Raw genomic sequence first — 23788 nt, forward strand, 5'->3', positions numbered from 1 at the left:
GAAATAAGGGAAAGTCGACAGTTTTTCACCTATTTACATATTCACGTAGATATGCATTGAGACATTGATGTACATTGAGAATTCTTCTCGTACGAATCGAAGATACGTCGCGTAAGGTGAGTGGCAAATGTATAGACATCGAAAGCTACTTTTCTTCTTTGATATTCACCTAGCTGACGGCCAAACATCAACGTCGAATCGAACAATGGACGAAAAATCGGAAGGAAAATACGATTAAAATATAAACGTGTAACGGAATAGATGATAGGTAGATATCGGTAAAAGAAAATAATAAGATAAAAAGGGGAGAAATAACGATCGATGGCTAAAAATAACAATCGATATGTAGATTTCAAAAAAGAAAGAGAAAATAAAAAAAAAAAAAACAATCAAAGATAAAGAGGCGAAAAGGATAAAAACGAGGAGCATAAATTCGGACAGAATGAAGGAAATGTAAAATAAAAATATAATATAAGAGGAAAGGAAACTAGAGGGCAAAATGGAGAATGTCTAATTGTAAGTAAGGATACAAGGAAAGAAGGGAGGCGGTGAAATGGAGCGAAGTGGAGCAAAGTGGAGCGAAGTGGAGTGGAGCGGAGTGGAGTGGAGTGGAATGGAGTAGATTGGACTAGAGGGAAGCAATGTGGTGGAGGAACGAAAAGAGGGGAATAGAGTGGATTGGAGTAGTTTGGAGTAGAGTGGAGTGAAGTGGAGTGGAGTGGAGTGGAGTGGCGCGGAGAAGAGTAGAATGGAGTGGGGTAGAGTGGAGTGGAATGGAATGGAATGGAGTGGAAAAAGAAGAGCAGAGAAGGGGGACTCATTCATGTTTTGCCTCTAGCTGTTACAAGTCCAGTCGAACGAATAGTATACGCTTGTGCAGCGCGAATGTTGCGAGCCGTTTAACCTCGTACTAAATCGAATCGCATTGCAAAACGTAAATCACGTCAACAACGCAAGCCGTAAGACGCAAGACGCAAGACGTAGGACGCAATACGTAGGACGCAAGACGTAGGACGCAAGACGTAGGACGCAAGACGTAGGATGCAAGACGTAGGACGCAAGACGTAGGACGCAAGATGCAAAACGTAGGACGCAGAACGTAGGACGTATGATAAAGAAGATAGAACGCGGAGAATGCAAGGACACGAAAAATACAGTGCGAGATAGAGCGTGTGTAGCGATCGAGTAGAACGTAATTGTTTCGGAGAGCGTGCAACGTCAGCCACGTTGCTGTTCACTGCCGGTGAATGTGTTTTCTCATTGAGTGCGATAACACCGAGAACCGGAAAATTCAGTTTCACGTTCGAAAGAACGAGTTAGATTCGAAGCTCTGTTCGGATTCGTTGGATGCAACTTTTGCAAAGTGTTTCGACTTTTGTAAAGTGATGTTTAGTTTTTGATCGTTACAAGAGCGAACGCATCGAACGATTTCGTTCTTCTATGGATTTTACTGTTACGTTATGTATCCAGCATCGATAAACATCGAAGTCGACAAGTATACATTTTGACTAATTTGTGCGATCAAGTTGAAAGCTGTAAGAAACAAGCTGAAAGCTCTAGAAAGAATCAACGATATCCGAGTATCTTTTACCTTTGAAAGCATTATTAAATTCTATTATTCGATATTCGGTATATAGAGCCATCGTTAGGTTTATCGGAACGGCATAAGAAAGGACGAGAGTCGACTAGTCGTTCGATAGACGGTAGATGGTGGTCGAATGGATAGTACCGTATGCATAGATGGACGATGGAGAAGGAATAATACTTGCGACGAACAGTAGTGCTGCTACTAATATAGCTGCTAGTGAACGTATGAACGCGTATATTAATTTACACGTATATGCTGTTCCTCATGCCCGAATGTATTGCCGTCGTTAATGCCGTCGTTATCTTGATTTCTAATTTTCGATTCTATTCGATAATCGGCAACTGCATTGTTTACATCGTGGTCTGGATATTTGTTGGATGATCGGTGATCGTCGCGAGAGGCAGGAAGGATCGCGCGCGCGCGAAAGGATGGCCGATTTGATCTGTTTCTTGCTAGCAATGTTCGGGCAATTGCTCGTTCGCGAGAGCAAGGGTAGTCTCCTTGGCGTAGAGCTCGATGAAACCGGTGAAAAATTTCTCAACGAGTATTTGTCTCTCGACGATGGCAAGCATCTCGCCGAGCTACAGGAGTTTGAAGATACAGCGATCGAGCTCGATTTGATCGATCAGAAAAAGAAACATCGACCGATGTCGCATCAGCCGCCCAGGGTGCTCTACCAAATCGGGGTAAGTTGTGGTCGTAAATTGTCGCATCACGACGTTATACGTATCGAGAGATAGATGTTGCATCGATTCCAATCGATTCTCCTTATCGTTCCGTTTATCGTTCGCTCGTCTGTTACGAATTATTACATCGTCGCCGCGTAACCGTCGTCGACGTCTTTGTCCGTTTCATTCGTCGGACAATGTTATCCTTAATAAGCTGCGCGATCGCTTGACCGATTGTTTTCAAATCAGTAGCAACACGGTAATTATCACGATACGTGCAACACATCTATGGCATCCGTAACACAGAAACGTTTGTAACACAGAACCTGCGTAAACGTTTACGCACGATAACGAGAAATATTTGTCATTCAATCCAGTTTCATCGCTGATACCGAGATATCGAAATATTTTATTATACATAGTTTTATTATAAATATTCTATTTCCGTTTATCGTTGCTCAACGTTGATGGATTAATTGTTTTTGAAAGATGAAAATACAAACGCAAGAGTACGCCAGCTCGAGATTTTAGCATTTAAAGTAATCTTATTTACTCTGTACTGGTTCTTCCAGTATTCCTATTCTAGCCTATTTTTAGAAATTTCTATAGCTGGCTAAGCGAATAGCGAAAGAAACGAACAACCATATATAAAATTTCATAGAAGTAATGCAAGGCGATAGGCAAGGATGTTGTAAGCGGCATCTTCCGATTGATCGCTTCGTGTACTTTTTGCGTCATTTGCTGTAACGTGTGCTGATACATAACCAAACGCATATATCCGTCGATATACGCGTATATATGGAAGCGCGCGAGCACAAGCATACGCACACGCGTGCCAGCCGCGTGGGACTACAACTATAGCTCGAGAACCAGGTGTCATTTTCACTGCGGCTATGAGAGAAGCGAGAGACGCGTGAGAATTTCCGGATGGAACGCACAGCCTTTCCGGTCTCCCTATTATCCCATTTTAGTTTGCAGCCACCGAAGGTTTTAATACGTACGATCTTCTGGGAACGTTGAGACGAAGAGGCAAGGTGGGGAGGGGGTGGGAGGGGGTGGGGGGGGGGTGACAGAAGGAAGAGAAGGGAATATGGGAAAACGGAAGGGACTCGCAATTCACAATCGGTAACGAGAAGGTACGAGGAGTGGGAAAAGTGAAGGATCATTTTAAAGGAGACTTGGTCTTGGATTATTATTATTATTATTATTATTGTACCAACGATCGATCGATCGATCTCGTATCTAGCATCGTTATCGTAAAAATTCAAAATAGAAAGATAGAAACATTTCTCCAACTGTTCGATTGCCGTTGTTCTTGTTATTATCGTCGAAGCAAAAAGAAATGAGAATTCAAAATTTAATCATCGTGTTTCGCTATCCTCGATCTTATATTTAAATGCGACGATACTTTCAAGCATATAGGCTAGAGAGGAAGAGAGCGAACGGGAGGGGGGGAGGACGGTAGGGAGAGAGAGAGAGAGAGAGAGAGAGTGAATGAGGGAGGGAGGCAGAAAGCAGAAGCGCAGACTGGCAAAGGTCTAACAATAAGAAAGGGTATTTGAGAAGAAGTTTAACTTAGGTGCTCGAGCAGCACGTAGATTGCAAACGACGAGTCGACAGGACGTACGTGATTGCCTCATTCAGCGGATTGACCGACGCAGTTTGAATAGCGTAGTTAGACCAGATGTCTATTCTTCGACAGAGAGGGGAGACACATACCTCTTGACCATGTTACACAGAACTTCCTTTGCTCGATCGTTTTCTCTCTTTCGCGCACGTGCTCGTATATTCCTCTCTTACTCGACGCAATCCCCTCTATTTTCTTCGATTCACTTTTGATTCCAGTTAAAACAACCGCCGAATCGTGTAATTAGCTCGAAACGATTTACCAATATTTCGATTAACACAAGTACGTGCAACGTAACGATACAATAGAAAGATACATTCGTTACAATTCGTTATGAATTTCGATAGTTTCGATGCACGTATGTATGTTCAAGTACCTATATAGACGAGAAATTAAACTTTAAAAGGCATTTTTTTTAAAAGTTTGCAGAATATCTATTTGTATAAATGTCTATGACAAAGAAGGGAAGCAATTTTAAACTGAATCTCGAGGTCAACTTAACCACCTTAAAGCTAAACGAAAGATTTCTAAGCTTTTGAAATGGCAAAGATTTAAACGCGATACGATTAATTAAATACGATTGATCCATCAAATCGTGGAGCGAACGATTTAACCCGATACCAAATAGATAAATTGGTAAATAGATCGAACGATTTCTTGATCGTAACACAGGTATCTCTCGATATACGACTAAGCAGCGTTTAATCCTAATTGACCAATCGATCGTCTACCGACGAATAAAACGAACAGGGAGAAACGTTAAATTATAATTATTGGGCAAAGTACGGGGAATAGTATTTCCGATTCTTTATCCCTATACAGTGTAGGATATACGGTATACGGTATACGATACAGAGTACAGGGTACACGGTACACGGTACACGGTGTACGGTATAGACCATACGCGACGCGTTTCCTTGCGAAGCGGGGTCAAGCTGAGAACGGTACGCAACGACCGTGATCCGCTATCGATCGTGCTGCTGTTGCTTTTATCAGTGTTCGTTTCAAAGGACTAACGGATCTCGGTGTTGTTTTTCGTTCGTTCGGTTGAATAACTCTTACCGTTTGAGGATCAGTGCTTAGAATCGAGCGTAGAGAGTAGAGTGAACGACCAATTGGACATAAAACGATTGGATCGAATTATTTCTTTGTTAGGAAAGCGCATGCTATACGTATTACGTACGATAAAGCGGAATGACAAGCGATCGAATCTCTTTACTTTTCACTTTTCACGCTAGCAATCAAGGGTAAGTGATAATTTGCATTAAAGAGATTTGCATTTAAAAGATTGAAAAAGGACGACTTTCCAACGGGTAGGCTAGATTCGCGAAGCGAAAGAGGGAAAGGGGAAGAGAAAAAGTAGAAGATCGGGCAAACTAACGGCGAACAAAGAATAGCATGCACGTGGAACAGACAGAGGAGCGCAAGGGGTGAAAAGAAGCGTCGCTGTCGATGCGTGTTTGTTAATTTTGATTTTTCAGGACAGCGAAGACGAATTGCCCGAGTGTTTGGACCGAAGCGAAGTTTGTAGCAAGGTGGATTTATACGGATCACCGTGGGTCGAGAGACAATGTCGTTGCCCGGATGGTCGTACCTGCCCTAGCAGTTTGCACGGAGACGACGGACACACGATAGTCGATAAAACACGGCAGTACAAGCTTTGCGAGCCGGTCAAACGTCTACCCATCTGTCGTTACTTCAAGTTAGTCGCGATCGTCCGTCTAATCGAGAGTATATATCAAGTAGCGGAACGATCAAACGTACCGATTCGCGAATGTTTTACGTGTCCGCTAGAGTTATTACGCGCCTGTTGTGCACAAAATGGCCGTTTTCTGTTTACAGAGACGTCACCTGGACTTTAGCTCCTGGAGGGGGCCCAGCGAACGCGACGGTTCAGCGAGTTTATTGCCGATGTCGGCCAGGCAGCGTACCTTATCTAGTTCGAAGACAGGCTTACAGGTCTGCGGAGGGAAGCCCAGGTTTCATATACGCATTCGCCTGTTCTCCGCAAAGCGTAAGTTTTCTCGTTCACTCGTATGTCCGCGACCGCATTCTCGTTCACCGACGTATCTGTACCATGTATTCGATCGTGTGCATGAAATCGTTGGAATCATCGTTGCGTATGTCGAAAGGTTGAGAGCGATACTCGCGCAGCGAATCGTAGGAAAGGTGAAAGGCGAGCAACCGAATAAAACCGAGTCGATCGTTACGAATAAAATTGATATTCCAGAGACTACGTTGTCAGCACAAGGAACCTTGCCGACTGTTCACCGTACGTAAGAGACGGAGCTCGCAGCTCGAAGAGGTAAATGCATCGCCTCTTTGCCAGTGTCCAAAAGGTCATCGATGTCCAAGGAGACACACCGATCCAGGATCGCTGCCAGCAAGATCTTACTCCGGCATCTTGGAGATTAAAACGTACAGCGGATACTGCGTACCTTCGCAATCGCATCATTCCGAAGCGGTTTATAACGTGTGACTAGCAGCAGTTTCAAAGGTGTCGCGCTAAACCAGCGTTTGCACTCGCTCGTATTACGAAATGAGGGAAAAGTTGAATTTGTGATATTTGCGGCCGTATGTGCATAGTCGAATTCGAAAACTTTCAAAGCGTTCTCTAGACTCTAACGAGCACGGACAGAAGCTGATCTTTGAAGCTTCGAGGCACCGATAAAGCTATTACTAGGTAAAATTACTAGTGGTCGCCTCGACTGATTTCCGTTCGTTCGACACTTTTAAATATAAGTTTACCGTCCATTCGTAGAAACCTATGAAACGTATTTAAAGTTGAAACTTGCAACACGTAGTAGCAATAGTAGTAGTAGTAGCAATAGTAGTAGTAGTAGTAGTACTAGTAGTAGTAATAGCAGTAGCAGCAACACTAGTAATAATAGTAATAATAGTAGTAGTAGTAGTAGTTGTTGCGTTGTATATCCAACTATCACGTTTCAGTAATTTCGACTTGTTTCGTTTCGGAGATTGATGGGAAATAAAATATATTCAAACTGAAAAATATTGGATACAATTGCTATTCGGTGTCGATAGGAAATGTTTGTTATACATATCTGTATCGGATTGTATAGGATCGTACGTATCGTATATACCTGCATACGTATGTATATGCTCGAACTAAACACGTTACTTTTAATGCTTTTTAACTATCGATAGGTTTTACGAACGGTGTTATCTATGAAAAAAATTGTATTTCGTATTATTATACTTGTATCATTACGTAATATCGCTTTTGTAAATATTTGATTCTTAACAAAAATTGAAATAAACAAATTCCATCATCATCGACGTTACCAGCACCATCGGTACCGTTATCATCACTGCTGTATCTTACCTTGTTATTTATATCGATAACTGTTATTATCCTAATCGATTTTACTATTTATATTTTATTATTTTACTATTACCGTTACTACTACCGTTATTGTTATTCTAATTGCCGTAGTAATAGCGATTACTGATTGGTAATTGATAATTACTAAGTATCTTTACCATCGCACTAGCCGACACCCAACGCCTAAAACCCGATACGTCGGTTGATAGATTAAACAAAACACGCCGTTGGATGCAAATTACGTTTTAGCGTTGGAATCAAAGAAAAGTTAATCTAAAAAATTAACGAGCAGCGGATACGAAAAACAATACTAGCAGTAGTAATAACAATAATAAGAAGAATTCGTAACGATGAATATGAATTCTTGCTTTTCTTTCTTTTTCTCTTTCTTTTTTCAGCCATTCCTATGGAAATAACGACCATTTCTATGGTCGATAAACTAGATGTTTGGCACGCAAGAGTCAATCGCGCTTCAACGTGTAACGCTAGATGGCGAAAGTTTTAAAACTCATTGTCGGCACTGTACTAACGTTTTCCGTACGCGTCGTTTATCGTTAGGATTCTGGATTAGAATCAAGCAGAAACGCCTTCAGATTTACTACGTATTTCAAGAGCTCCGTCGTTACTATATCTTTGACTCAAAATTGATTTTCTTCTTCGAAACTATATTTCTTCCGTATGTATGTTAATCGAATCGCTGTGACTATAAACCGATTATGCGTGCAGCTACGCGATGCGTAATAATTTAGCGTCGATATAACTTTAATATGATACAAGTTAATAAAACTTATCGACCGGATTGATAAAGTTGTTTCATTGTAACGCCAACAGGGACGCTTGTACGTACGTGCGTACGTAGGCGCAGATAAATATACGAACGTTTAGCGCCTGGGGCCAGATACGTAAATACGTGGCGAACCAGCCCGATATGTTGGGTGAGTGGAACACTCGAGCGTAATGGCCAAGCTTAATTAGAACATCGGATACGATGACATAGAAATAGAATCGACTGTACACCGATGCGTATATCGGAGAAATTCGAACACCGAGATAGACCGGTGGTTGAATTTGTTGATCGGGCGTGATGTACGTACGCCTTGGAGATTTAGCCAAGGCTAAAGACTGGTTCAGATTCATGGCCAGTAGTTTATCAGCGTTAGAATTAGCGAAGCAGCGAGCAAAGGCGAATTCACCTATGCTGTTTCACTGTTTCACTGTTTCACTGTTTCACTGCGTGCGATCGTTACGAACGACTCGTGGAAAAATGTGGCTTTCGTCCTCGTTAGTAAAATCGTGCGCGATAATCGTGCAAAGAGAAGAGCGTAAATTCGGCTTTAGTTGCTACTTGACCAAACTACTGGCCGTGTCTAAACCAACGTTAAGCGTACCTATGCAAGAAAACAAGATCACGGCAGGCTACGAATCTATCGTTCGATGATCTGGTTTTGGAACGATGCACCGATAAAGTTAACCAGCAACTAGGTTGCCGATGAGAACCAGAATGATTTCATGGTCGATATATTTTTCTGGTATTGGATGGAACGCGTGAAAAGTAGCGGTACCGTTGCTATCGATGCTCCGATTTGCTTGCGTTTTCGCTTTTTTTCGAATAACGCTGGCGGGCGTGCGCGCATGCGATAAACTTTGTTCGCGTACATTCCGAATACTCGTTCACCGTCGATGACAACAAATTTCATTGATTCGTGCAATTCGTAATAACAAATAGCCGTTCGCAACGTAAAATGGCTGGCATTCACGCGAAAAAACCAATCTTTCCAAGCGATCGGATACGTTTGAGGGATGCGAGTTTGACCAGTGGACGTTACGAGTAAATGGACGATCGACGAATGGATGGACGAGTAAGCGAACGACGCGTCGTTGAGCAACGTGGTCGAAGGATGTCTATCGGTTGTTACAAGTTTCTTCAATTCGAATTCGGATATCCATATCTTAGGAAATAGAAAATCTCGACGCATCGATCGCCAAAGTTGTTCGTGAGAGAATAAATGTACGATCGCGTGTGGTACGAGTATCGTATGCATGTACGTACTTGGAAACTTGGAAGGAGAATAATGCTCGATATGCCCCCGGGGGAGGGGGAGGGAGGGTATAGGAGAGACGTGGATGCGGAAAAAAGGGAGAACGAAGAAGAAGAAGATGATGATGAAAATGGAAAGGAACATGGAAGGAAACGGAAAGGAGGAAGAAGAGAAACAGAGTATCGCGTAATTTCCTTCTAATCAAGTTCCGGTATATTTATTTCGTCGGACCATCGGATTTTCACGTTGTCACGGATACCTTGTAATATTTTCCTGTAATGATTCGCGATTCTCGGTCGTCCGTTTTGGCACGCTCTGTTCACGAGAATGAAAACCGTGTATACATCGGTACGTTGTGAGTATTCAGCGGATAGGTAGTGTGTAGGTAGATGCGTCGATGGAGGAGCAAAGGAAGGTAGAGGATTGGCGGAGATGCAGCTTAGAATTCCACGCATAGTCGAGGGGTCTCTGGTTGGTTGGTAAGTGGGACTAGCCGGGACTCATAGGCAGCGTGTCTCCTACGAGGCTCACAGTCTTATTCGGAACTCTGAAACGCGTCCAAGCGCGGTGTTCTCTTACTTGTCCGAACAAGTTTTCTCGTTCGCACGTTCTTTCTCCCCCGAAATTCCGTGAAGTTAATTCGAATCAACGCATTCGATCATGCGTAAAAATTTCAGCAACACCGTCGTTTGATTCTGTCGGGACTCTATCGAGGGAGGGAGGGAGGGAGAGAGAGAGAGAGAGAGAGAGATAAACAGAGAGAAAGGAAGAGAGAGAGAGAGAGAGAGAGAGAGAGAGAGGGAAGAGACACGTTGCGTCGAATCGAACGAGAATCGATCGAGATCCGTTCGCCACTCTTTCACCAGGATCCGGTACAACGTTTGCATCGCGGATATTTTCGAGCATTTCTCAGGAAGAAAGATCGTCGCTGTTCTAACGCTGTTACAACGGATCAAGCTGCGAAGAATCGAAATCGTCAAGACTAGATCGAGGTTGGGCCGGGGGTCGGGGTCGAGGTCGAGACCCAGATCAACATCAAGATCTTGGTCGAAATCGAGGTCGTGCTTGGATGTGGAGGGTGAGTTCAGGGATATTTATCCCTGATATTCGATCGTTACCGTATCGTGATTACGCGTATTCCGTTCGGTTAGCCATTTTCTCGCTGTCAACGATCGCGAGATCGTAACGATAGAATGCGATCATCCGTTCGTTTGTCGGATTTTCGTGGATGAAAGAGAATGGAAGCAAGATGACATATAATCTCGATCGAAAAAGTACGCGTTTGACGAGTCGAAAGTAAGCTTTTCGAAATGCAGCCACGAATTCTCACCGATATTTCCCCTTTGTATTCCACGTGTTATTATAGTTGAAAACATTTTGCCAGGAAGAGAATGCGCGAGAGACAGGGAGAGAGAGAGAGAGAGTTGCGCTGCCGGTGCAACTTGCCAGATATATACACACACGTATATGTAATATGTATTATAACAGACACGCTTCGTTGTATTTGCAAAAACGAATAATTTGATTTGCGACGAATTTGCGATTTACGATTTCGACGGGTCTGCGACGCGTATCGTTCGTTACGTGTGTCGTGTGTCGCGAGTGGCGAGAAGCTGGCTAATTGAAGGTAAATCGTATCTACGTGCAAGTGTTCCAACGCGAGTCCCATTAAATAAGATAGATCGAAAGATAGCCGATCGAGCGATCATATTTGACGTAGAGGATTTTTAAAACGTAGAGAAATAATCGAGACAGAGGCCATCCTTTCCAACCGTTTAATTGAATTTAGGTCGTGGCGCGAGCCGTAGTAGTGTCTTGAAATTTACACGAGGAAAAATATCACCGTCTTAATGCGTTTAAAAGAAATGGAAAATGGAAAATGGAAAATGAAGGATGAAAAATGAAAAATCATAAGCAAACGAGGCGGCTCGAGTAAATAACGGTTTGGGTCGTACGTCGTAGCAAGTGTGTACCCTATATACAGGGTACGTCAGGCAATTGGCATCGGTTGGCAATATCTAGAATTTGATAAGAGATAGGGAGAGAAATTATCGAGTTTTTGACTTTACTTTCTCTGCGAGTGCAACGATGCACCTTCTCTCTTGAATGCAATTGCATTTTTTCTCTTTTATTCGTATCGACTCTTTTCTCTATCTCTACGAAACACGTAACATTGACATTGACATGTATGTGTGTATATATATATATATATATATATACATGTCGTATAGCTTTACCAACGGTTTAAAGCGGTGGCTGGTTAAAATTGGTTTTTTAAAAGCGCCGCTCGTTACAATGGTCATTTTAATAACGATATAGCGACTTTTCGCGCGGACGAGTTTTCGTTTCGACGAGTCGATGGGAATAACAATAATAATAAATGCGTTGGATGGAAAGAGTACGTTTGCATTTTTCGAGCGCATCGTTACGCTTGCAAAGAAAGCGAAGCGATATAGATGCTTTGCTATCTCTCGGCGAATTGGCAATCGCGGGACGCACCCTCTATACGTAATATACTATATTATTATATACGTAATATGTTAAATAGGTAGGTTAGCCGCCTCATTGAATTTTAGCGGTTGTTGCATGCCGCGGCCTTGAACACGCAAAGAAAGATAACGGCTCGCGAGAAACGTAACAGACGCTAACCTGATTTCACCGCATCCGCGTGGTGAATCGCATCGAGCTATAATTACCCACCGCGACACCCCGTAGCCACGCGTTTTAGCCGCTAACGGCGATGCAACGGCTAACCGGATCGTCAACTTGATTTCATAAACGACAAAGCCTGATCCTCATAAATAATAAATATTACGTATTAATGTAACGTATTTATGCCCGTATTTGCCTATATACATTACATATATTACATATTTACGCTTATTTTAATTTTAAAGATTTTAAAGATAAAAAGCGCGACGAAAAGATGAAAGTAAGAGAAAAATTTGCCTATCAAAGAAAAACAACAAAGAGACGGACAGAACAAGCATACGTACGTATGTACGACATAAGAAAGCAAACGCATAACGTTACGTTGCATTTCCTCCGTATAGTACCTTGCCACCGATACACGTAAATTTACCGAGGAAAATACCGATATACGTAAATCTCTCGAGAAAAATACCGATGCACGTAAATCTACCGAGAAAGATACCGTTAAGGGAGCTTCAACTTTCTCTCCGTACGTTTGTCATCTTCCTTCTTCTTCTTCTTACTTTTCTCACTTTCTTCCCTTCTTCTACGCTCTTTGTTCTTTGTTCTTTTCGCTTAAGGAGACGAGCCGATGTTCTCACCGCACCGTGAAAGCTAGGCGAGGAGCGTGAGAAATGGGAATGTCTGACTTTCTTTTTAATAGTTTGCATCTCCGATTCGTGCATTCGTTAACCCCGTCGTAACGATGAAACGCCAACACCGTAGGAAATACAAGTGGCAAATTCCGCCGCTTGCCGATTAACTCGATCGGTATACGGTTATCGAGTAATTGGACGAGTATACTTGTTGGGAAACTAAATGGTTTTGCCCTTGCTAGATAGATGGATAGAGAGAGAGAGAGAGAGAGAGAGAGAGAGAGAGACGACGTTCGTTGCTAATCGCGATCTCTTTATTTTTAGGAGATAACGGAAGAAAATCACGAAAGAGAATCGCTTTCTTTGATTTTTCTGTCTATTCGATCGATATCGGAGACACCGAAACGAAATGAAGCCGATCCAAGGTGCGATATGGTTGTTTCTATTGGCGGTTGGATGTATAGCTTTACCGGCGCAATTACAAGCAAATTCGAAGAATACGGCCAAGACGAAGCAAAGCAAGACGGCGTCGTTGCATTCGAGGGATGGCGGGTCTAACGATTCGGCTATTATACCGAACGGTAGTAGGAACATCGATGAGAACAGCATCGATGTTAACAACGATACCAAGATTACCGGTAACAACGACGTGGACAGCGCTACTCTATCGAAACCGCTTCCTCTCGGAATTTCTGCTACTATCGAGAACAACGCGGTGCTCGCATCATCCCTACCGTCATCGCCATCAACCACGTCGGCATCGGTATCCACATCCACTTGGACGGATCATCCTCTCGCGGGAATGACGGAGTTGTCCCCGACGAGCGGTTCTTCGTCGCCGTCAATTAGCAAAACAGAATTTAGTTCGGCAACGACGAGCAACCGCGGAACCACCATGACCACGAGAGTCGCGTTAAATACCAGCACTTTTAATACCAGTTTGAGCGTGTTCCCTACCGAAGCCTCTTCGAGAACCATCGCCACCAATCGAGATACGGCTACCTTGCTATCCTCCTCGAAAAAATCCACCACGAATTCGAACGAATTTATCACCACTCCTGCTACGGCTTGGTCGAAGGAGACGCGAGAATCACCCGGAAAAATTCGCCCTCAAATCAAGCTGACGACAAACTACACTAGTCTGGCCGAGGTAAGTAAACGCCACTTTCTGACAAACTAACGAAAATAACGAGAGAGAAGCGGCACTTTGTTAGGAAAGATTCGCGTGCAGGACTATCGGAAAACCTAAGAGGACTAAGCTAGAACGAAAAAGGATTGACTAACTTTGATTTTGCGATGGTTCTGACGCGGAAAATGGCTTGAAACTAGGTAAACACGGTATCGGTAGAGAGTATCGTAAAAATATTTCAATATCGCGGCACCCGTGTTCCATGCTTCGCGTTATCCTCCAGTTTTCTTGCAATCTGGAATTGGCGAGTACGGTAAAAAGGTGATACGCGTTAGAGATACTTTGGCGAGATTAATCGATGCAGCAGAGATCGAAGAATTAATCGTGGTGCAGAAACGTGAAAGAAAAATGTTTCAAATCAGCCATACTACCTACTCGCTTCGTATACTTTTAAACGCAACAGATCGCGTTCGCGGAGCGTTCCACGTGCAAAGTATAACTGTTTAAGCTACGTATATACATAACTATGTTAGTACCGTAAGTACGCTGCTATAAAGCGGTTAGGTTGCACGGTTAAAGATGCGTTCCAGCTAAATCGTGCATACGCTCGGCTTGATAAAAATAAGCCGTGTTTCGTACGATCTGGTGTAACAACGCGATACGGTTACGATGGTATCTTGATTTGCTGATACACCGGCTTACGCAGTCCGTATTAAATAAAAACTAGAATTTTCGTCGAACGTCAACGGACGATAGATGACTGTTGGATTACCATATCGAGTCGTACAAAGCAACGTATGCTATGCCTCGGTAAAAACGCTGTGTGACGCGCACACTGAAACAACGATATCACGTAGCAAAGAAGAACATGGGAAAATTATACTTTTCGCAATTTCGCCTGGTTGGAAGATCGGAAACGTAAAAAAGGGGTCGTCTCGTGTTGAACTTTTCACGACTCGCTATTACCAATCGGAACGTTGGCAAGGCTTGAACGCAAACTTACCGCACGGTGCTTAACGCATTAACAAAGGGATAGAGAGGTTTAATAATATCCGTTATTATTAAGATATATAGGCGTCATTTGTTGGAGAGAAACGATCGATAAATGGTAAAGTGGTAAATCGAGAAATTTCTTTCTTTTCCGCCTATTTCCTTGTTCCTTCCGAGAATTACCACGCTATTTTACAGCAATTTCCATGATTTCGCTGCGTTTCTTCTTTCACTTTTTCGCTACTATTCTCTATCCCTTCTCGTGTCTCGATGCATCTTGATCGTCTTGATCGATCTTGATCGGTCTTGATCGTCGACGATGCATCCGGTAATTATTTTAATAGGCGTCGCTTCACTCGGCAAACGATTACCTACGAAACTCGTTTACATCCCACGAATTACAGTTACCGATAGATATCCGACATGATGGAAAGATCGACGATTACTCGTGCCAGCAAAGTTTTACTTTGTAAATAAGAAGGAGAGAGAAGAAGAAAGTGTGCAACCGACGCGGAATTCCGGATGCCAAAGGTAACGACTAACGACTGTCTACTCGCGAGTTTGTCGTATGTTCGCGCGGATACACGTGCGCGTAGTCGATAAGAAGGGCTCGGTTTGTTAACGCAAACATCATCGAAGCGCTAGAGGTAGGTAACACGCTAAAGTCGTGTAACGAAACGACATCCATCGTAAATACAACAACAATTTCCGTTTCATCGTACAAGGAACGACGCGTAGCGAAGTAGTAAATGTGCTTCTCCTTCTTCTTAATTTCTTTCGCCTTTTTCCTTTCATCTTTCTTTCCGAAATGGTAACGTATCGAAGAAAGAGGAACGAGTTGCAAGAGCGGAGAATCCATTTTGCTTTTAATCGGCAAGCTCGATCGTCTTTCGTTCCGTTTGTTCGAACATTTGCTAATTGTTGAAAATTCGTTGCGTGTAATGGTGATAAAGTAACCTAACGGTATACAAAGGAAGGGAAAGAAAGATAACAAAGATATATATTAAACGATAAATTAAACGATCGATGCGAGAATGCAAATAAAACATGAAAAACGAAAGAAAAGGAAACGTAGGCGAGGGTTCGGGATCGGTTCGAGTCGCTCGTGGCTTGAGCATTAGGTAGAACGTAGGAAGAAAAAGGAGGCGCGTCGCGTTAACGTTAAAGCAGTTATTAACGTTAAGCAGGTTGAAAGGGTTCTGTATAGCCTGTATCATAGGTTCCAAGTCCATCAGTCTACCGTGTTTCGAGTTGTTCAACTTGAATATTCGCTGAATCAAGCACTGTTCAAGTTTTTTTTTACTAAATTGTCACGCGAATCGTATTGCTCGCTTTAGCATTTGAAAAGGAGGGCGAGTGTTCATGACCGTGACGCGCTAGTGGATCGGCCGATGTTAATATCGGTAGTGGAACGTGACGGTACCAAAAGAAGCAGAAAACATCGAAAAGGAAAAGAGCAAGAAGAGGTTAGATAAATGCGGAGAATCGAATAGCGTTACTACACCGGTCGCTGAATGTTACGTGTTACGTTGGCGCGGTCTTGTGCCCGAGCGGATACCGATCCGACTGTAATCATCGAACGAGAACGATCGCGATGCGATAGCGGTGGGATCGAACGAACGGTCAAACTTTGACGATACGGGACAATCGTCACGGTGACGAGAAACTGATCCGATTATACAGAATCTAGGCTAGACCGACGGAAAATTTCATCGACAGAATCACGATTGGCCCATCGATTGCGAAAGTATACCGTGGCAGCGACAGTAGCGTAGGGAAAATGTCAACTGTCGATCGTACGACCGATCAATGGACAGATTCTTCGAAGTTGGCAAATAGAAAATCGACGTTGAGAAATTGGCACGGGCACTGACTCTGACTCTGACTCGGTGTTCCTGCAATTGTATAGGTAGCTGTAGTAATATTATCGTGTTATTCCTAATGGAACCGGCAAGTTTGTGGTTCGCGAGAACCACCAAGAATCACGATCGTGGATTCGCGACTCGGCAAAATTAGATTTCGTTTGTTTCGTTCTCTCGTTCAACCGCCGCGTTCCACGTTCTTAGCGCAGTCGCATCGTTTCCTTCTCTTTCCTTCTCCTCTTGCCCCTTTTACGCGCTTGTACGATCGTTACGCTCTAAACAGGCGATTAATAACAGGCTAGATTGAAAGTACTCGAACGACGAGTGTCAGCACGCGACGTATGCATAGAGCAGGGCTTACTCGAAGAGTAAGCGAAAGAAGCAGGAATAAAAGCGACGGTTATTTGGTCGATTTGCAGACAGGAGTACGACTACCGGAGGGTGCGAGCGCAGCTCTGGCAAAACCAACCAAGTATCATTACTATCCGCATAATCAGCACATCTACTTGTTGCCAGAATGCGCTGTTCAGCAGGTTTGCAATGCGGTCTACGTTAGACTCAACTTTACCCAGCCTCTGTGCGCTTGTCCAGGAAGATACCGCGACCCTTGCAGCGCCTCTCTCGACAGCGACGATCTCCACACTACGGAGCTGGTCACCGACCCTCGAACCAAGGTTAGTCGCCTTGCCTTCTATCCGCTTTACTAGTCCTTTATTCCCGTGCTTGCTACGCGTACCTTCTCTCCAGTCAGATGTTTCTTCTTCTCGTTACGCTTCTCTCGTTACGCTTCTCTCGTTACGCTTAACGTAACGTAACGTGACGTAACGGAACGGAAGAAATCGATTCGATCTTTCGAATCGTATTTTCTAAACGCGTTGCCTACTTGTCGTCGTAATATATGCAAAAATACGAAAAGTAACCGATTTACCGCCGACGATTAAACAGAGTCGGCCGGCGCGTTATAACTTGTCCGAACGTATCCATCGCTCGTTACTCGTAATACGTGGTCGTTATATCGATCGTAAAACTACAAAATCTCGCCTACGCGTTAACTAACGATCTCCCATTACTTGCCTTTCTTTAATAAATTGCATTTATTTACACGTAACGTCTATTCGGTTGGCGAATCCCTTCCCTTCTTCTTACGTCCTCTGGCCCTCTCGCTCTCTTCTTTCTCATTAACAACGCGGGTCAACATTATACGACGTTAAAAATTCAAAGATCCAAAGAGTATGGTAGGTGCGGTCCGGTTACGTCGGATCGAAGCAGATTGTACCGTAGGAAGGACGAAAGTCGGCGATACGAGAGAAAAAGCGATCGCGGATCAGAGAACACGCTGAGAATTCAAGAAACGGCGATCGTTCGCTTTCGGCCAACGTAATAACAATTTTTCCATTTGAGACGAAATTATTCGACCGCACCGACTAACTGATAAACGCGTGATATTACGCTCGCGTACATATAAAAGTATTCGTAGTGGAAAGGGATAAAGGTGGATGTCACGCTGATCTAAAGTTAGTCGATTTTTAGGCCCTAACGTTGGTGAAAACGTGCGAACCAGTGGCGGAAATGCGCGAATGTAGAATACCGAGGGACTGGTCTCTTCTCGCGCTACAAAACGTGCGAACGGGAAAGTCTCATTACCTCGTGATATGTCGCTGTCCCGATGCCAACATATTGGGTACGTATGTAAATGCGAAAAGCGGTATAATCGTGCTAGAAAAAAACTAAACGAGCTTGTACGTATCGTACAAGCGATTAGCGGTTACATTACGACAGATCGGTACAACTGTTCGAGTTCGACTATCTATACATCTTGTACGCTTCCTATGGATCGTTGATTATATATGGTACGTTGTAGAGGGTCCTATGAGTCACGACCAACCAACATATGCCAGTGTACCAGGGATTCGGGTTTACGGGATGATGTGCGTGCAAGGAAATCGAAAAGGTCGACAACTGCGGTATACCCGCGCTCTTTCAGGTATTTCCTCTTTGAAAATCTGCATAGATGTTTGCGCGAATATTGGAAATATCGATGATCAACGCCGCTGCTTGTTGGCTGCTGGCTCCAATCATCCACGATTAACACGATTTTTGTCTGACTATTCGTTCCTTGCAGATCGTCTCCAACGAGAAATGGTCCAAGATTCTCACAATGACAGAGAAAACGCGAACGAACGATTGAACTTTCCATGGTACAAGGTACAACAACTTATGGATATAGCTGTTTGGGACTAGATTCGTTGATTAAACAAACAACTTTCGACGATACGATCAGCGACACTATGCTTAGCGGCGTATCCTTCTATTTATTCGTTATAAGCGTTTCTCTCTCTCTCTCTCTCTCTCCCCCTCCCCTCTCCCTCTCCCTCTCTCTGCTTCGCTTCGGCCTCAATTTATTTATCGATTCGTCCGTTTCTTACGTTTATTTATATATATATATATATCATACGTATCTAGATGCATATGTATATCTATCCCTACCGAGGCACGTTTATAACATCGAGTCCGACACCGTGAAACAACGATCAGATCGCGAAAGCTGCGTGTATTGTATCCTTTCGTACGTTTGTCTGTTATAATTTCGATTACACCACGTGATTCTACGTAACGATCGAACGTAATCGGCGTTAAATATTACATTCCTAGTATCGTCGTCGCTCAACGTGTCACTCTCTTTCCTTAAATCCTTGAACGAATTCGACCGTTTACTCGCGTTACTACCTTCTGTATTCCGTGTAGTAACAAAAATAGTAGAATAACACCGAATGCCAAACGTATCGTACGATGAGCGGAAAATTATAGGTGGTTGACCGTTTATCCGATTAGAATAACGAATTAATCGTACGAATACTATCGTCTCCGTCTATGGTGAATCTATGGTGAATCTATGGCGAATCTATGGTGAATCTATGGTAAAATTAATGAAAAAATCATTTTATCTTTAATAAATATGTTACGCAATTCTGTAAGATAGACTCGCGAATACAAGCATCGATCACAGATTACGCGGCAACAAAAATATCGTAAATCTCGTAGAGAACGTTGCGAACGAACATCCCCGCCTCTTTCTATATCCTACGAGAAGAAGCGTATCGCGTTAAATTAAAAAATATTATGTCGTACTGTACGGATTACGATCGCGTGAATCGTACTTCGGGTGAATTCACGTTGAGAAAGAAGTGGTGAGAAGAGATCGTGCCGAATAAATTATTCCGTTTGAAATCCTACAGAAACGAAACATACAAATCGAACGATACAAACCAGATTTTTTGATAGTAAAATATTCTGTTATTCATTTTTTACCTAATCCCTTGTACGCGCGCGTTGTGTGTGTGTGTGTGTGTGTGTGTGTCGCGCCCAACGTGTAATCTGTTTAGGTTTCTTTTAAGAAATTCTTGTCTCTTTCAAGAAAGAGTATCGACACCTCGTTAAACCATCTTGACGTTTTGCAAGCATCGTATAAACGACCGTATATCCGAAAAGTTGAGAATAAATGTCGCGGCGGACAGTCGAAGCGAACGAAAGGCGACAAAGTATTTTACGATACGAAAATTCGACGATATATCCGAATCAACGTAATAAGGATACTCGTCTTTCCATTTCATCCGGCCTGCTTCATCCACCCAATTACTCGTTAAATGAAAACAAAATCAAACTTACCCAGTACGTCCGAATTGACTAGAACGCTGCAGCTATACATCGGAGTAACTAATCGAGGGTGTCTCGAATTAAACGCACGACGGCAAGCTTCTTTGCATGCTGACATCAAATGACCACCGTCCATCTGTCCTTGATTCTGGCTGCCATTTTCGCTAATAACATAGGTTTTTATTTTTCAAACGATATTCGATTTTATTAGCTGATTAGACGTTGAAACGTTAAAACGCAACGACGCAAGGAAAATGCAAGCACGAAAGATGAGAAAAGGAAAGAGACGATACGTAGAAGGAAACGACGACGGGTTAAAAACGTACAACGTGTAAAGTAACGCGTATATGGTACGTACACGATGCTTGTGAAATCGAAGCGTTAATTTCGTTTAGTTTGTTCGTTCGACTAATTTAATACGCAATATGAAGCTTTACCCGAAGAAGCGATATACCTTTGTGAATCTTGATTATTAATTTCCCACTTTTTCACGACGAAACAGACACCCATCATAGGCTCTTCGCAGAGAGGTCCGGCGAGCGTCGCTAGTTGGAAACCATTGATCATGCTGCTCTCGTAACTAGATAATGGCGGATAATATCGACGATAATAACGTGTCTACTTTGTTTGAATAGATATAGTTAATGTCGAAGTATTTTGTCGATCAACGAAAGAAAAGAAGAAAGGAGAAGGGGGGTGGGCGTGGGGACCTGAAAGGTTATCAGCGTACTAGTCTTCGTCGTATCGACGATTACTTACGGAGCACGTGGATCCATAGACTTTGAGTGACTTTCCCAAAATTTCCTCTGCTTGTAATCAGTTTCGTTCAACAAGATATTAGGTCCGCAGTTTCGCGGCCCGAACGACCATATTTTGTCTAACGCGTCCTTCTCCCCCGCTTCTCGAAACGCACTGGCCAACTCGTTTCTCAACGATTCTAACGCGCGTTGCTTCCTCTCCGACATCGAACGTAACGATTCCAATTCGCCATCGATCGTAATCTTTTCAATATCTTTCTGCTCTTTTTCCGAACCCGATCTACCATAATGGTGATAGAACGCCTTTATTAAATCGGCGTTCTTTTCCAAGATCTTGGTTACTTTATCGGGCAAAGGTCTCGCATCGATTTCGAAATAACACTGTCGATTCGCCGTCCAAGAAGCAAGACTAACGTCTTCGGATTTCTTCTCGATCGCTTCGTTCACCATATCGACCTTCGGTGGAGGCACGACCGTCTCTCTAAACGGTACGATAGGCTCCGACACGTTTACATCGACTTTCGCGTAACATAACTTTAAATCTTCCAAACATCTCTCCAAATGCACTTCTCCGGCGGTGCTTAATACAATTTCTCCGGTCTCTTGAATGTGAACGATGGCACAGGCATCCGCCTGATTAAGCAGTTTTAACCCATTGATCAACGGTTGCAAATCGTTCGGATGTTTCGGCTCCAGTGCCACTCGCATTATCGGTACACCGAGCGATGTCAACTCCGAGAAAGATGGACAAGCGATGGTGGTGGAAAGCGTTGCCGTTTTTAATACGTAATCCTCCAAATCGCCGATTCCGAATACGTTACCAGCGAATACTTTGTTGGTCGGTTCTAATTCTCTACCCATTAGAAGGTACAGTTTTCGTATGGTAACTCTTGTCACGTGTCTTCCGGGCTTCGAGCTTTTCAACGCCGCGTCCTCGTCTGTCGGTACCAACTCGCCTGCTCCTTTCGATATTTCACGCGGATCGTGTTTCGGTCCTAGAACATACACGACACTTCCCTCTTCCAGACATCCAGAATATATTCGAGCGAACGCTATTAACGTAGTTTCCGAGTGTTCATCTTCTACGCGGATTTCTTCGGATATCGAAACGCCACTTTTCGATTCTCCACTACCGTCGCTCGGATCATTCGCGTTCCGTCGCGCCTCTCCGACTTCCTCCATCGATCGTTGCTCCTTCGTCATTTTCTCCGCGTGCTTCGTTCGTGCCATTTCCCTTCGTTCAGCCAACTGTTCGGCGGTCAACGGTTTTGGTTTATTCTCCGGCAACATCTTCTTCTCTACCGGAAACATTTTTGAGATGAATGCAACGACAGGCGAACGAGGGGAAGGATCGCAGGCTAAAAACGTTTCCTTCAATCGTTGCGTTTCCTCTGGCAATGTAGAGAAATCAAAGTTTCCGCTGAGCAAACGTTCTACCTTTTCCGAGGTTAAATTATCCGGTGCTGGAATTATGTCGCATACGGCGTCGAGACACGCGCGAGCCAGAGGTAGCCATTGAGAACAGACCGCCTGTAATTGAGCCTTAGCATCCGTGTGCCTCAAATCCCTGTTTGTCAATTTTATACCCAATCTTTCAGCCATCCACGCTACCTTGTCTTTATCCTTGCGAACGGTTATCGTTTCGTACAGTGACCAAAGGTTATCCAATATAAGTTGAACGAACAGAGGTTTCTTCGCTTTCTCTTGAGCTCCTCTCATTATTCTCTTTGTCTTGGTGTTTACGTAATAATCTCCCCAAAGCGTCTTTGACAGAACCTTTTCGCTGAAGCCCAATTTCGCCGAAAATATATTGGCAAATTCTTTAACACCGAATCCCCAGCCATCCGTAGCACTGCAAAATAAGACGTTACCTTGCTCCGGAGAGAAATACAACGTAGAGTCGTCTATCTCTTCTAGTACCGACTGCCAATCCGCTATACTCCTTTCAAACATGCTCTCCGTCGCTTCCTTTTTCAACTCTTCCTTTTCTTCCCGTTCCATCATGTCACTGGCAAATAGCTCTCCCATTACAGCATTCACCTGTTCTAAAACCTGCGTTAAATGCACGTAAGCATCCAACGGTGACAATTTCATTTCTGTAATTAATCTGTCTATTTTGTTCAATAATAAAATTGGTTTTAAACCTTCTGCGTAAGAAGTGGACAAGACGCTCCGCGTTTGTGGGCACACACCTTCTACCACGTCGATCACGATAATAGCACCGTCGCATAGTCTCACAGCTGTGGACACTTCGGAAGCAAAGTCCACGTGCCCCGGAGAATCGATTAAATTGATGGCGCATTCTTGATGATTATGCTTGTGATAAAGAGCGATGCAGCTTGATTTCATCGTAATTCCTCGAAGTTGCTCGTCGGGACGGCTGTCCAAGTATCGTAATTTACCCGCAAGCTTATTAGAGATGATTCCATTGCTAGCAACCAGAGAGTCTGCCAAGGTAGTTTTACCATGATCTACGTGAGCTAATATACAGATGTTACGTATATTAGCTGGTTCCCTTTGAATTTCCATTAATTTTTCTGCACTGATAAACCGCATTATGCGATTAATTGCGCCGATTCTATAATTATGATTAATTTACAAGCAAATGTAAATGATACGAATGTTCAAAGTATCGATAAACGTGCATGTATACAATACAACGTGGATAATAAGCCGAAGTCTTGAAGATCGTGCGAAACGACGTATCTAAGTACAAGAGAAAGAAATTTCGACGTACTATATATTTTCTTATGTATGATGCGCTTACGAATATGAATATAAATATAAATATATATATATATATATATAAATATATATATATATATATATACACAAACACACAC

At 43.2% G+C, this 23788-nt stretch overlaps 4 protein-coding genes across 10 annotated transcripts in view; 2 read left to right on the forward strand and 2 right to left on the reverse strand.

The window, feature by feature from the left end:
* Nucleotides 1-7176, forward strand: LOC126915127 (protein giant-lens). Of its 2 annotated transcripts, none has more exons than XM_050719555.1 (4): nucleotides 1-2274; nucleotides 5365-5643; nucleotides 5726-5897; nucleotides 6114-6223. In XM_050719555.1, exons 1-4 carry the CDS (start codon nucleotides 1966-1968, stop codon nucleotides 6161-6163), a joined length of 810 nt encoding a protein of 269 aa, XP_050575512.1. In that variant the 5' UTR covers nucleotides 1-1965; the 3' UTR covers nucleotides 6164-6223. The 2 variants fall into 2 exon arrangements, with proteins under 2 accessions (XP_050575512.1, XP_050575511.1); XM_050719554.1 differs by having other exon boundaries at nucleotides 19-2274; nucleotides 5365-5585; nucleotides 6114-7176.
* Nucleotides 1-23788, reverse strand: part of LOC126915063 (elongation factor-like GTPase 1) — a 28067-nt gene that overhangs the window by 3498 nt on the left and 781 nt on the right. The window contains exons 1-4 of one of the 6 annotated variants that reach the window (XM_050719408.1): nucleotides 23090-23236; nucleotides 20947-22997; nucleotides 20642-20767; nucleotides 20200-20351 (exon numbers count right to left, since the gene is read on the reverse strand). In XM_050719408.1, the coding sequence (XP_050575365.1) occupies nucleotides 20200-20351; nucleotides 20642-20767; nucleotides 20947-22973 (2305 nt within the window). In that variant the 5' untranslated portion in view covers nucleotides 22974-22997; nucleotides 23090-23236. Of the gene's footprint in view, nucleotides 1-20199; nucleotides 20352-20641; nucleotides 20768-20946; nucleotides 23652-23788 lie in introns of those variants that run through there. The other 5 variants (XM_050719405.1, XM_050719404.1, XM_050719403.1 and 2 more) reach the window with 5 other exon arrangements.
* The window catches only part of LOC126915125 (very-long-chain 3-oxoacyl-CoA reductase-like), a 22867-nt gene continuing 6053 nt past the window's right edge, over nucleotides 6975-23788 (reverse strand). Inside the window, exon 5 of the mRNA XM_050719551.1 lies at nucleotides 6975-9137. The gene's annotated coding sequence lies outside the window, so the exon portion shown is untranslated. The remainder of the gene's footprint in view (nucleotides 9138-23788) is intronic.
* LOC126915110 (uncharacterized) lies at nucleotides 9988-21315 on the forward strand. The gene is made up of 6 exons (XM_050719519.1): nucleotides 9988-10343; nucleotides 12877-13702; nucleotides 16953-17207; nucleotides 18064-18214; nucleotides 18395-18517; nucleotides 18656-21315. The coding sequence occupies exons 2-6, from the start codon at nucleotides 12962-12964 to the stop codon at nucleotides 18772-18774; spliced, it is 1389 nt and encodes a 462-aa protein (XP_050575476.1). The 5' UTR covers nucleotides 9988-10343; nucleotides 12877-12961; the 3' UTR covers nucleotides 18775-21315.

The sequence above is a fragment of the Bombus affinis genome, chromosome 4 (assembly GCF_024516045.1).
Source record: "Bombus affinis isolate iyBomAffi1 chromosome 4, iyBomAffi1.2, whole genome shotgun sequence".
NCBI lineage: Eukaryota > Metazoa > Arthropoda > Insecta > Hymenoptera > Apidae > Bombus > Bombus affinis.